General features: G+C 40.3%; 2 protein-coding genes across 2 annotated transcripts; both read right to left on the bottom strand.

Moving 5' to 3' along the window:
• Window positions 1-308: 308 nt before the first annotated feature.
• On the bottom strand, window positions 309-2,230 carry LOC133973699 (granzyme K-like). The gene is made up of 6 exons (XM_062411713.1): window positions 2,136-2,230; window positions 1,757-1,946; window positions 1,448-1,621; window positions 1,278-1,339; window positions 943-1,055; window positions 309-816 (listed from the first exon to the last, which is right to left on the bottom strand). The coding sequence occupies exons 1-6, from the start codon at window positions 2,173-2,175 to the stop codon at window positions 664-666; spliced, it is 732 nt and encodes a 243-aa protein (XP_062267697.1). The 5' UTR covers window positions 2,176-2,230; the 3' UTR covers window positions 309-663.
• Window positions 2,231-7,224: 4,994 nt separating this feature from the next.
• On the bottom strand, window positions 7,225-9,117 carry LOC133973711 (mast cell protease 2-like). Its single transcript, XM_062411729.1, has 6 exons — window positions 9,046-9,117; window positions 8,667-8,856; window positions 8,358-8,531; window positions 8,189-8,250; window positions 7,864-7,976; window positions 7,225-7,737 (listed from the first exon to the last, which is right to left on the bottom strand). The coding sequence occupies exons 1-6, from the start codon at window positions 9,083-9,085 to the stop codon at window positions 7,582-7,584; spliced, it is 735 nt and encodes a 244-aa protein (XP_062267713.1). The 5' UTR covers window positions 9,086-9,117; the 3' UTR covers window positions 7,225-7,581.
• Between the last annotated feature and the right edge of the window lie 3,247 nt (window positions 9,118-12,364).

Below are 12,364 nucleotides of genomic sequence, written 5' to 3'. Positions count from 1 at the left end.
AATCTTGCCAACCGTTACACTAAAATATTGAGATTTCTAATTGAACTAGATCTAAATGAGACTGATTATAATCAATGAATTGGCTATCTTTTCCCTTCTATGAAGGGTGGTGCCCCGTGATAACTTTAACCAATTAAAGTTATGATTTAATATTAATATTTTAAATGTTAATGTTTTACATTTTAATTTGATAACCAAATTTATTGAGTGCCTAAAGGCACACCATTATATGGTAACTCTGTTTAAGCACTATTGCACAACACACTAAAACCTTCAAAACAACAAGCCACAAATGCATTGATACTCATTTTATTTCAGTTGACGAACATTGGGAAAAGAAAGTAAAATTTATAATTTTCTTTTTAATATTGGTAAAAGAAGAACAGACTATTGATATGTCTACCGTTATAGTTTTGTTTCCGATACAATGACTGTATGATAACAGAAGCCATCTTTAGAATTTACAAATGGGAAAATGCACAATTGTTTACTTTTACAAATTTTGTACACATTTTAGTTCCTATACAATTGCATAACAAATATTTCACAAATTAACCAATGATAGTAAAAGATTTAATAAACAATGTCATCAACTGTAAATTTAGATGTGAAATTTCTGTTGAATAACTGAACATTTCACCATTAACCAGAAGCTGCATTTGCTCATGGTTGCTTGATAGTATTCTTGATCCAGTTTAAGTATGGCTTATAACAGAGGTCCATTGCTACAGCTGGTGAATAAAAGGCGTTTTTATGACCCCTTACATGGACACCATAAATCTGGTCCTTGTACACCACTCCTCCACCAGAGTCACCCTGTGAGAGACATACTTGTGTTTATTGCAGTTTTTTGCTGTAATCATTAACATTTCTATTTTTAACAAACAAGTGAAACTTGCTATAGCTGAAGAAATTAAACAAAGTCAGAATCCATGTACTCACGGGACCTGTATCCATCGTAGGTGCTCTGTAACAGATCCAGTGCTCATGTCCTTGAGATTGACAGTCAACGATGTTCATATCAGCACATTGCAGAGTGTCTGAAGTACTAGGTACTGAGGAGAAGACATTTTTTTCAGTGAACTCACTACTGGAAGATTACTGTACTTTTTGATACTTTAATAAACAACATTGAACCTAAGTGAGTTTTTTGTATAACTAAGCAACACTTTATGAGGACAGAGAAAAACCTGATTGATTTAAATATTTGTCTCTTAAAAAAACAAGAACACGAGTAAAAAAAAATTATCAAAATAATCCAATAACATGAAACTCACGTTTTTCATTATTTGGGCCAAGCTTCGTTTGACCGTGACCTGCCACCTGAACCACGGCACCTCTGTAAGAAACAAACATTTTAATTAAAAAATAGTTTGAAACTATACGTAGTAAGTTACCTAAATTGTTGTTTTTATTTTCAAATGTCTCTGGAAGGATGAGAACTCACTTCTTGGGAGGATGTTGACAGTCGGGAAGTTGTACAGGTTTGTTACGTACTGCTTGAGGCAGCTTCAGCAACATGAGGTCGTGTTCATTGCCGTCTTTGAAGATCTCAGCTGGAGCTTTGATTTCCACTTTTTTAGGAGAAGCAGGATGCACACCTATATATGCGGTGTACCTCCTACAGGTAAAAGTTTAAACATAACAGTCAACATATCATATTTTAATACTGTTGGTTATTAATCATAGTTTCACATCAAACCATTAATGACCGGTGCATCAGAGCATTAAAGTAAAAGTTTAATCACTTTCTCACCCTCCTGGCTTAAAGCAGTGAGCTGCAGTCAGAATCCACTGGGCACTGATCAGAGTGCCGCCACAAAGGTACTGTTCTCGGTCGGGATCAGTGGTTATCACCTTGACATGGTACAGACGCTCCTTTGGTCCACACTCTTTACCTCCGAAGATTCTCTTCTCCAGGTCAACCACTGTACTCACTGTCACACCTGAATGAGACAGAGAACAACACAGTATCTGACAAAAAGTAAAAGAAGCAGCAGTAGTATTTCTTGGTCAGACCCAGTCATGTCACAAAATCCTTCACTTTCACAACTTGATAAAAGACAGAAATGTGACGCATTGCTTCACTGAAACAAGTTGGAACTAGAACACAGAGAGAATTGCTGCCTACTCACCAAGCCACATGGCAAAGAGAAGAGTTGTGAGACGAGCCATCGCTTCACCGTCTCAGTGACTGTCCTCCAGATGCAACAGTTGTGTCTTTTTTAATCTGTTCACGATGTCCCGTCGGCCTCTGAGGCACCAATCACATTGTGAAGATTTACTGATGCATCCCTATTTGCTAAAGTAATCTGCACATCTATGCTAATTGTTGTCTTTACAAGTTGTTCTTGTCCCATTGCAATGAATCGCTAGCAGTGGTTAATAATGTTGAAAAAATGATAGTTCCTCAAACTAGTTGACAGTTAGTTCTTACAGTTTGGTTTGTGTCTCAATGGACAACATAAAAATGACATCCCTCAGTACAGCTTTACTCTGATGACTTCTAACAGGGATTGTCTTACAATACAAAATGATCAATATCTAGCATATTGATAGATATTGTACTTCCTGTTTATGTTAAAAACGACAGCTTGTCCTGTTTTGACAATTTTTCTGACTTGCAGATTGAAGAAAGAGATTTTAGTTGAAGGTTGACCCAAGAGAGACAGCCAGTCACCAATACAGCAGAAGTAAGAAGGAGAAGTGTCTTTACAGGTCAATTCTATACACATGTCCACAGTCTAATGTATTCATAAGGAGGATTAGACCCTGACAAAATGACATATGAGAATTATTTGACTTAACATGAATCTGCTCTGTGGTGCATCTTGGTGGTCTCAGACTTGCAGTAAACGTGCTCCTGTGTTTGACCAGCACGTCTTGGAGAGGCTGGGAGACATTGTCCAGAACGGGGGCATCCAACTGCAGCGCTGTGGTACTTCTCGCCTATTAGAGCTGGCCTGATGGTGTTGAAAGCATTGGAGAAGTCAAAAAACATGACAGGTGGTCGTGGACTAGATTCGGCAGGTAGATGATGGCGTCTTCAACTCCTAGCCGGGGATGGTAGGCGAAGTGGAGGGGATCCAATTGTGGCCTGACTATGGGCCTGGGTTTGCTCGAGGACAAATCTCTCCAGGGTCCTCATGATGTGGGACATCAGTTCCACCGGCCTGTAGTCCTTGGAGCCACAGGGACGCGGCATCTCCGGCACAGGAACGAGGCAGGACATCTTCCAGAGCTCAGGGACCCTCTGAAGACTCAGGCTCATGTTGAAGACACAGCGAAGCACTCCACAGAGATGGGGGCACAGGCTTTGAGCATCTTGGGGCTGACACCATCGGGGTCCGCAGCCTTGCGTGAGTGGAGTTTCCTAAGCTGACTTCTAACATGGTGAGGTGTGATGGATACTTAAGAGGATGCAGGCTGGGGTGGAAGGGGGTTGGAGTCGTCAGGAGGAAGACTGTTAGCAGTTAGCTGCCAGAGGAGGTGTTGTATACCCCATGTGACCCATACTTCAGCGAAATCAGATTCATATCGGGAAAATGGGAAGACGTATAGACCATGGGCTGTTTGTGCATTAAATATTTTATAGACTGTTACACTCTTGTTACCTCTTTAATTCTTCTTCCAGGATTTAACACTGACCTCGTCAAGACCTGTTGGGATAAGATGGGAATTGTGATTATTTTAAAGACTAACTCTAACTCTTTTGGCTGAAGTGCCAGTCCCTGTACACACACATTTACAACACACACATCAGAATGATGAGTCATCCTTATGAACACATTAGACTGTGAACCTGTGTTTAGAATTGACCTGTCAAGACACTTCTCTTTCTTACTTCTGCTGTATTGGTGACTGGCTTTTTCTCTTTGGTCGTCCTTCCACTGAAATCTCTTTCTTCAATCTGCAAGTCAGAAAAATGGTCTAAACAGGACAACTGTGTTTTTTAAGATAAACAGGATTACAACATCTGTCAATAGGCTAATGTATGAAGCAGAGCCTTCATACATCAAACAATTTTCCACGGGATTACTAAAGTATCCATCTATCTATCTATCTATCTTCTCGCCTACGGAGTTTCCTGATCACTAAGAGCACAGTCGTCCCAAGTGAGACAGCCAGGGCTGAAGCAGCCATGTCAGAGGACCTGGAGGAGCAGGAGAAGACGCCAGACGTCTCTCAGACGAGAGCTGTAGTTTCAGCTAGGGACTTGGAAATGAACAGAGCTTTCCAGATTCACACTCATAGCGGTTGATTAGAGACTGTTACATTTTTTTTATATAATCTGATATTGATTTACTTACTATATACAATTATCCATATTTAGCCTCTTGACAAATATTGTACGTCCTGTTTATCTTAAAGAACACAGCTTGTAATGTTTTGACCATTTTTCTGACCTGCAGATTGAAGAAAGAGATTTCAGTTGAAGGACGACCAAAGAGAAACAGCCAGTCACCAATACAGCAGAAGTAAGAAGGAGAAGTGTCTTTACAGGTCAATTCTAAACACACGTTCACAGTCTAATGTGTTCATAAGGATGACTATACACTGACAAAAATGAATATGAGAATTATTTGACTTTACGTGAATCTTTTCAATTACTTATGAATCCCTAAAGTTTTTTCTGTGATGGAAACGGATTCAAACTAAAGCTGAGCCTTCGGTCCGTCCATTGTCATCCACTTATCCTGGCTTAGGTTGCACCGGTAGACAACCAACATGTTTTGATATCTCATTAATACACCCTAAATATAAAATGTGCATGTCTTTACAATTTACCTCAGACCAGGTTTTGATTGGTCAACTGTGCCATGGTCTTTTGCAGCCTAAAGACACCAATGCTCCGACAATGAGTGTGTTCAAAACCACTACGAGTTGGCCTGAAGATATCAAGACTGGGTCCGTTACTACTCCCGTAAACCATTAACTTTACCATGTTCATCATAATGTGCTCATCAAACCATTGTTTTGTATTCTCCTGGTCCTCCAGCTCTTCATAATCATCATCATCACCATTATTGCTGTCCTCGACCATAGTCATCATCATCAACCACTCCGGTATTGCTTTTGACAGAAGGTGCTGAAGAGAATAAAAAATGGAATGATTTTTCTTTCTTGCACCATGTAACAAGAATAGTGGTGGAAATGTCAAGGTAAACAGCCGGCGGGAGGAAGAGAAGAAAACAAACAGGGGTGATAGCGAGTTTGATCTGCTATTTATGAGGAAGTGGAAAAACAAAGCTGCACTATGAAATCGATAGCTTCCTAAATCACATAAGAGATGGTGAGCAGAGGCTCCTGGGCAGCCCTCCAGCTCCGGGACTCAGGTTTATGGATCCTCCGTCGCACGTAGGCACGCACACACACACACACACACACACACACACACACACACACACACACACACACACACACACACAAACAAACAAACGCACACACACAAATATACAGTATATGCAGACAAAAGATGAGCACACACACGACCTTCAAATCCTTGAGAGAAGCATATCTTTATGCACTGTATCTCTACAGTAAACCCACACCCACATGAAAACTGAGGATGCACCCTTTTTTTCTCACAACCACACAGAGGCACACAACTTACACACGCATACACACCACACACACACACCAGTAATCCCCCTTCCTGTCACACTTGCACACACACATTGACATCCACAGCGGCAATCCCTAAACAGAATCCCAGAAGCACGTCTCTCTCTCTCTCTCTCACACACACACACACACACACACACACACACACACGCTCAACTCCACTTTCCCACAGAAGATCATGAATAAACAACCTCTCACTCTCTATCATTTCCTCTGTCACACACCCGCAGTCACACAGCTACACTCGCTTTCACACACACACACACACACACGTAAATACTCACCCACACAAAATCACGAGTGCACACATGAGTGCTCACACACTCACACGAACACCATCATAAACACCACTCCAACTCGCACACAAACACGAAACCCTGCTGAGATTGAGTCAATTCAGCCAACACAAAAAAATGAAAAAATCCAATTTCACCTGGAAACTGTATCACACTCATATTTTTAGGTAAATGCCGTGTGTTGAAATAGGACACGGTGAAGCTGCTGTAAATACACACGGCAAAGTGCAGCAGAGATATACCGAGCAAATAAAAATTATGCTTTCAACTTTTGATTGTAAGTTGTGTACTGTTTACTCGTGTGCCAGTTATGAATAGGTCAGCGGTATTTGTCCCCTAAAGTTATTTTTCCCGATTCGACGCTGCTTCAGAGTTTCGAGGGAGATTGATCGCAAAGTTTAAGAAATATACCAACATGTCAACCTACTCTCGGACTCCACTGGGGGGTCTTCTCTTGTGTTTGTTTGTTTATGCCGTTCGAGCCTCATCTGCATAGATTATCACGTTGAGGGGTCGACGCACCACCAACCACATGCTTCCACACTCCCTCAGCGGGGGGGTGAGTACAGCCACAGAGCGTGTTACGTCCCAGAGAGACGGCAGCGGAGCGACGGGTTAGAGAAGGAGAGAGGAAGGGACTGAGGCAGAGGGACAAAAAGAGAAATGAGGCGGAGTGACAAAGAGAAAACTAGAATTAGAAAAGAAAGAAAAGAAAACTTGATTACACAGAGAAATGTCGTTCTACATAAAAACTAATTCCAGACTCATATGGGGTCACCAAGATCTTTGACCAGTGAAATCTAATGGGTTAACTTTGAGTCCATCATGACTGATACAAATCTGAAGACATTCCCTCGAGGTAGACTAGAGATGTCATGTTCAACAAGAAATATGTTTTGTGAGGTCCCCCTTTCCTTGACCTTTGACCTTTGACTACTCAAATCGAATCACTTCATCCTTGAATCAAATTGAACACTTTAACCAAATTGGCAAAAACCCCAGTCACGTAACCAAGGAGATAGCTTGGCTATTGTCTGCCTCTGATATCTGTTGAGTGACGCAAGGACACGAGACGGCTGCTTTTGAAAGTCGTTCTTCAGAGCTGTGAGCATCACAACACAAATACGTGTGTTGAGTTGGAGGCCGACATCTCCGAGAAGGACGTGTCCCTTGAGACATAAAACCAAAACTTTCATTAATTTTCAACAAGAAGTTTTACACTGTTCAGGAATGTGTTCATGTGTGTAGTTTGACTTTGACACTAAAACCTTCAAAACAACAAGCCACAAATGCATTGATACTCATTTTATTTCAGTTGATGAACATTGGGAAAAGAAAGTAAAATTTATAATTTTCTTTTTAATATTGGCAAAAGAAGAACAGACTATTATTATGTCTGCCATTATAGTTTTGTTAACAATACAATGACTGTATGATAACAGAAGCCATCTTTAGAATTTACAAATGGGAAAATGCACAATTGTTTACTTTTACAAATTTTGTACACATTTTAGTTCCTATACAATTGCATAACAAATATTTCACAAATTAACCAATGATAGTTAAAGATTTAATAAACAATGTCATCAACTGTAAATTTAGATGTGAAATTTCTGTTGAATAACTGAACATTTCACCATTAACCAGAAGCTGCATTTGCTCATGGTTGCTTGATAGTATTCTTGATCCAGTTTAAGTATGGCTTATAACAGAGGTCCATTGCTATAGCTGGTGAATAAAAGGCATATTCCTTATGACCCTTTACATGGACACCATAGATCCTGTCCTTGTACACCACTCCTCCACCAGAGTCACCCTGTGAGAGACATACTTGTGTTTATTGCAGTTTTTTGCTGTAATCATTAACACTTCTATTTTTAACAAACAAGTGAAACTTGCTATAGCTGAAGAAATTAAACAAAGTCAGAATCCATGTACTCACGGGACCTGTATCCATCGTAGGTGCTCTGTAACAGATCCAGTGCTCATGTCTTTGATATCGACAGTCGACGATGTTCATATCAGCACATTGCAGAGTGTCTGAAGAACCTTTGACTGAGGAGAAGGCATTCATTTCAGTGAACTCACTACTGGAATATTATTATACTTTTTGATACTTTAATAAACTACATTGAACCTAACAGAGTTTTTTGTAAAAATTAAGCAACACTTTATGAAGACAGAGACAAACCTGATTGATTTCAATATTTGTCTCTTAAAAAAACAAGAACACAAGGAATTTAAAAATAAATAAATAATAAATTCACGTTTTTCATTTTTTGGGCCAAGCTTCATGCGACCGTGACCTGCCACCTGAACCACAGCACCTCTGTAAGAAATAAACATTTAATTAAAATATAGTTTGAAACTATACGTAGCAAGTTACCTAAATTGTTGTTTTTATTTTCAAATGTCTCTGGAAGGATGAGAACTCACTTCTTGGGAGGATGTTGACAGTCGGGAAGTTGTACAGGTTTGTTAGGTACTGCTTGAGGCAGCTTCAGCAACATGAGGTCGTGTTCATTGCCGTCGTTGAAGATCTCAGCTGGATCTTTGATCGCCACTTTTTCAGGAGAAGCAGGATGCACGCCTATATATGCGGTGTACCTCCTACAGGTAAAAGTTTAAACATCACAGTCAACATAATTTATTTTAATACTGTTGGTTATTAATCATAATTTCACATCCAACCATTAATGACCGGTGCATCAGAGCATTAAAGTAAAAGTTGAATCACTTTCTCACCCTCCTTGCTTAAAGCAGTGAGCTGCAGTCAGAATCCACTGGGCACTGATCAGAGTGCCGCCACAAAGGTACTGTTGTCGGTCGGGATCAGTGGTTATCACCTTGACATGGTACAGACGCTCCTTTGGTCCACACTCTTTACCTCCGAAGATTCTCTTCTCCAGGTCAACCACTGTACTCACTGTCACACCTGAATGAGACAGAGAACAACACAGTATCTTACAAAAATAAAAAGAAGCAGCAGTAGTATTTCTTGGTCAGACCCAGTCATGTCACAAAATCCTTCACTTTCACAACTTGATAAAAGACAGAAATGTGACGCATTGCTTCACTGAAACAGGTTGGAACTAGAACACAGAGAGAATTGCTGCCTACTCACCAAGCCACATGGCAAAGAGAAAAGTTGTGAGACGAGCCATCGCTTCACCGTCTCAGTGACTGTCCTCCAGATGCAACAGTTGTGTCTTTTTTAATCTGTTCACGATGTCCCGTCGGCCTCTGAGGCACCAATCACATTGTGAAGATTTACTGATGCATCCCTATTGGCTAAAGCAATCTGCACATCTATGCTAATTGTTGTCTTTACAAGTTGTTCTTGTCCCATTGCAATGAATCGCTAGCAGTGGTTAATAATGTTGAAAAAATGATAGTTCCTCAAACTAGTTGACAGTTAGTTCTTACAGTTTGGTTTGTGTCTCAATGGACAACATAAAAATGACATCCCTCAGTACAGCTTTACTCTGATGACTTCTAACAGGGATTGTCTTACAATACAAAATGATCAATATCTAGCATATTGATAGATATTGTGCTTCCTGTTCATGTTAAAAACGACAGCTTGTCCTGTTTTGACATTTTTCTGACTTGCAGATTGAAGAAAGAGATTTTAGTCGAAGGTTGACCCAAGAGAGACAGCCAGTCACCAATACAGCAGAAATAAGAAGGAGAAGTGTCTTTACAGGTCAATTCTATACACATGTCCACAGTCTACTGTATTCATAAGGAGGATTAGACCCTGACAAAATGACATATGAGAATTATGTTTCACCAAATGTGAAGACAAATCCTCAAGGTGTTCTTGAGATATGATGCTCACAAGAATGGGAAAGACGAATGGACGGACGGACAATCTGGAAAACATAAAACCTCGGACCACTGGCTGTCGCTGATGCGGAGGTATAAGGATGGAAGGAGAGAGAAAGAAGGATGAGAGTCACAATGAAGCGAGTAAACAAAGGCGGAGACGAGTTGTTTGTGGAGCTGAGGAGATGCTGAGGAGAAAGAGCCAGGAGCTGAGCCTGCATCCTGCACATTATACAGTATACTGTCATGTTTGTGTGAGGGCCCCCTGATAAAAGTGCAACTGTGAATAGGGAAGGGGGGATGATGATAGTGAAAGAGAGAGAGAGAGAGAGAGGGAGAGAGAGAGAGAGTTGTTTTCTCCTGGGCAGGAGGCAGGATGTGAATACGTAATCAATAGCCATCAGGACTCAAGAGGATTTACTGTCTTGTGCTGCAGGACTCGAAACACCCCAAGGCAGGTCGAGCGCTCAGACCAGAGCAATGGAGCACGAACTCCGTGGAGCAGGGATGTGATACAAGCAGGGAGGCGGGTCCACAGAGGACGGAGAGGACGATCAACATCATCCGTCAGACGGGTTGTTCCAGGACACAAACAGCTTGGACTGCAGCCACGTGGCTTCTGTCTTCTTCAATGTTTCTGGGATATGAAACCACGTTTACGTCTATAATCACACATCAGATTTGTTTCCATGTCTACTTTCATCAGAAATGTCGACTGATAACAAATAAGTTTTGTAGGATGTAGTTAAATGATTACTTAGTAGAACTAGTCGTAGTTTTAATGAATAGTTCCACGCAGCCCCCCCCCCACACAACACTCAAGTATTCTGCGACAAAAACAGACCCTTGAAGAACTTATCTTTGGTGCAACAGCAAACAAAGTAATGAGGGGGGGATGGATCCAAAATGTTCTTCGAGTAAGGTATGTTTGTTTTTGTTTATACATCCGCCCTGTAACACGGTGCACGGCGACCCGATTGGCTGCAGCCCTCCCTCGGGATCCTCAAAGCATAAGATAAGAAAAGGTGTATAAATAATGGATGGATGGGACCGGGTGTGATCACTAACCTGATAGCCAACCACTGCAGGGATTAATCAGTGAGTGGGTTGTCAGACAGCCTGGAGGCATGGACCACAACGAAAAGTTGATCAGAATTTAAATGAGTGAGATGATTCCTTCGTGTGGAGGAGGAGGAAAGTGCATTTAAATAAAATGAAACGGAAAAGTTTGACACATTTTCTAACAAAGTAGTTAAAAGCCACGCACGCACGCACACACGCACACACGCTCATATTTAAATGTAATCTAATTAGAAGAAGTCGCTTCATGGAAAAGTCTCCACACAAGTCAAACCCTGGTGTAAATAAATACGTGCTGCTCCACTCATGTGGTGCAGGAGCGCACATAATCAGGACGCCATCATGATGTTAGTTACACTTTTGCTATTCTTGCTGAGACCAATCACAATGTCTGTTATGGGGAAGGTCAATTTAAATCAACTCATATACTCAAATAATCAATTATCTATACATTCAGTGAAGTATTAGTGTCACTGAAAGGCCAAACATTGTATATCCCATAACTTTATGAGGGTAAAGTCGTAAAAAATACTTTATTCTATATTTTTTCTTTAATCTGGTAATATTAGGATTTTATTCTCTTTGAATTACAATTTACTTATTGAAATACGACTATTTCTCACCTTATTTTTCTCATTAAAAATCTTTGATTTTCATCTTTATTTTGTAGTACTGTGTTTTTTCTCATGAAAACTTTATCCTTGTAACGTTTCAACTTACAATTTTGACTTTATTAAAATATTTTGTAATGATGGAGGACATCATAACACCTCTGATCATACTGTGTTTATGTGTAGTTTCATTTGTTGTCATTACAATGATGAGACTTTGATGTATGAAAATACACAGAAGTGTCTGGAGACAACAAACAAACAGATGACACACGTCGGCCCTGTGTAGTTGTTCAAATTTAATGAGTCGGATCTTGGAGGAACATAATTCATCAAATCTGAGTTGCCTGGAGACGTGAACATTCACAAGTCACACACACAGGAATCTTTACCTCCTCTTACATCCATCACATATTCTGCTTCACATTCCCTTCATGCAACACCATCCTGAGAACAGCTCCAATTACCCAGAATCCACCTGCAACACGGATTCAATGTAAGTGAGACCTTTAAAGGCAAAAGATCCTCGTTACTGCCATTAGAGCCCCGGGGACACGAATCAGTGTGAACGAATGTGTCATTACAGAGAAAACACACAAAGTGGGATTGTGATGTTTTAGGGCAGAAAGTATTTTTTAACTGTGACTCCAGATTTCATCATCATCATGAAGGGAAAGCTTTAATCCTGAGATTTAGGGTCAAACACAAGAAAAAAAATGAGAAGAGAAGATTTTTTTCATTATTTTAAAAAGTCAAAATATTGAGAATAACATCAGTGGATGAATATCTTTTTAATTTGCACTTGTTGAACTAATTCAGACAGGATTTTCTTTTTGTGTGGATAATTGAAATTGTTCTTTCACAGGGATTTGTTTCTCTTCCAGTGCAACACAGTCACACAGATAAATGCAGGGACACACCCAC

Source organism: Platichthys flesus, chromosome 18 (genome assembly GCF_949316205.1).
Source record: "Platichthys flesus chromosome 18, fPlaFle2.1, whole genome shotgun sequence".
NCBI classification, from domain to species: Eukaryota; Metazoa; Chordata; class Actinopteri; order Pleuronectiformes; family Pleuronectidae; genus Platichthys; species Platichthys flesus.
Note: the sequence above shows the minus strand (reverse complement) of the source record. Positions and strands in the feature narration are given on the sequence as shown.

Bases quoted from the DNA above. Each gene is read 5' to 3' on its own strand.
- LOC133973699 (XM_062411713.1), bottom strand. From the start codon at position 2,175: ATGGCTCGTCTCACAACTCTTCTCTTTGCCATGTGGCTTG. The intron at 1,340-1,447 runs GTGAGTTCTCAT...TGTTTCTTACAG, and splicing joins TGTCAACATCCTCCCAAGAA to AGGTGCCGTGGTTCAGGTGG. The intron at 817-942 runs GTGAGTACATGG...TGTCTCTCACAG, and splicing joins CTACGATGGATACAGGTCCC to GGTGACTCTGGTGGAGGAGT.
- LOC133973711 (XM_062411729.1), bottom strand. From the start codon at position 9,085: ATGGCTCGTCTCACAACTTTTCTCTTTGCCATGTGGCTTG. The intron at 8,857-9,045 runs GTGAGTAGGCAG...TGTCTCATTCAG, and splicing joins TCTCTTTGCCATGTGGCTTG to GTGTGACAGTGAGTACAGTG. The intron at 8,532-8,666 runs GTGAGAAAGTGA...TTTTACCTGTAG, and splicing joins CACTGCTTTAAGCAAGGAGG to GAGGTACACCGCATATATAG.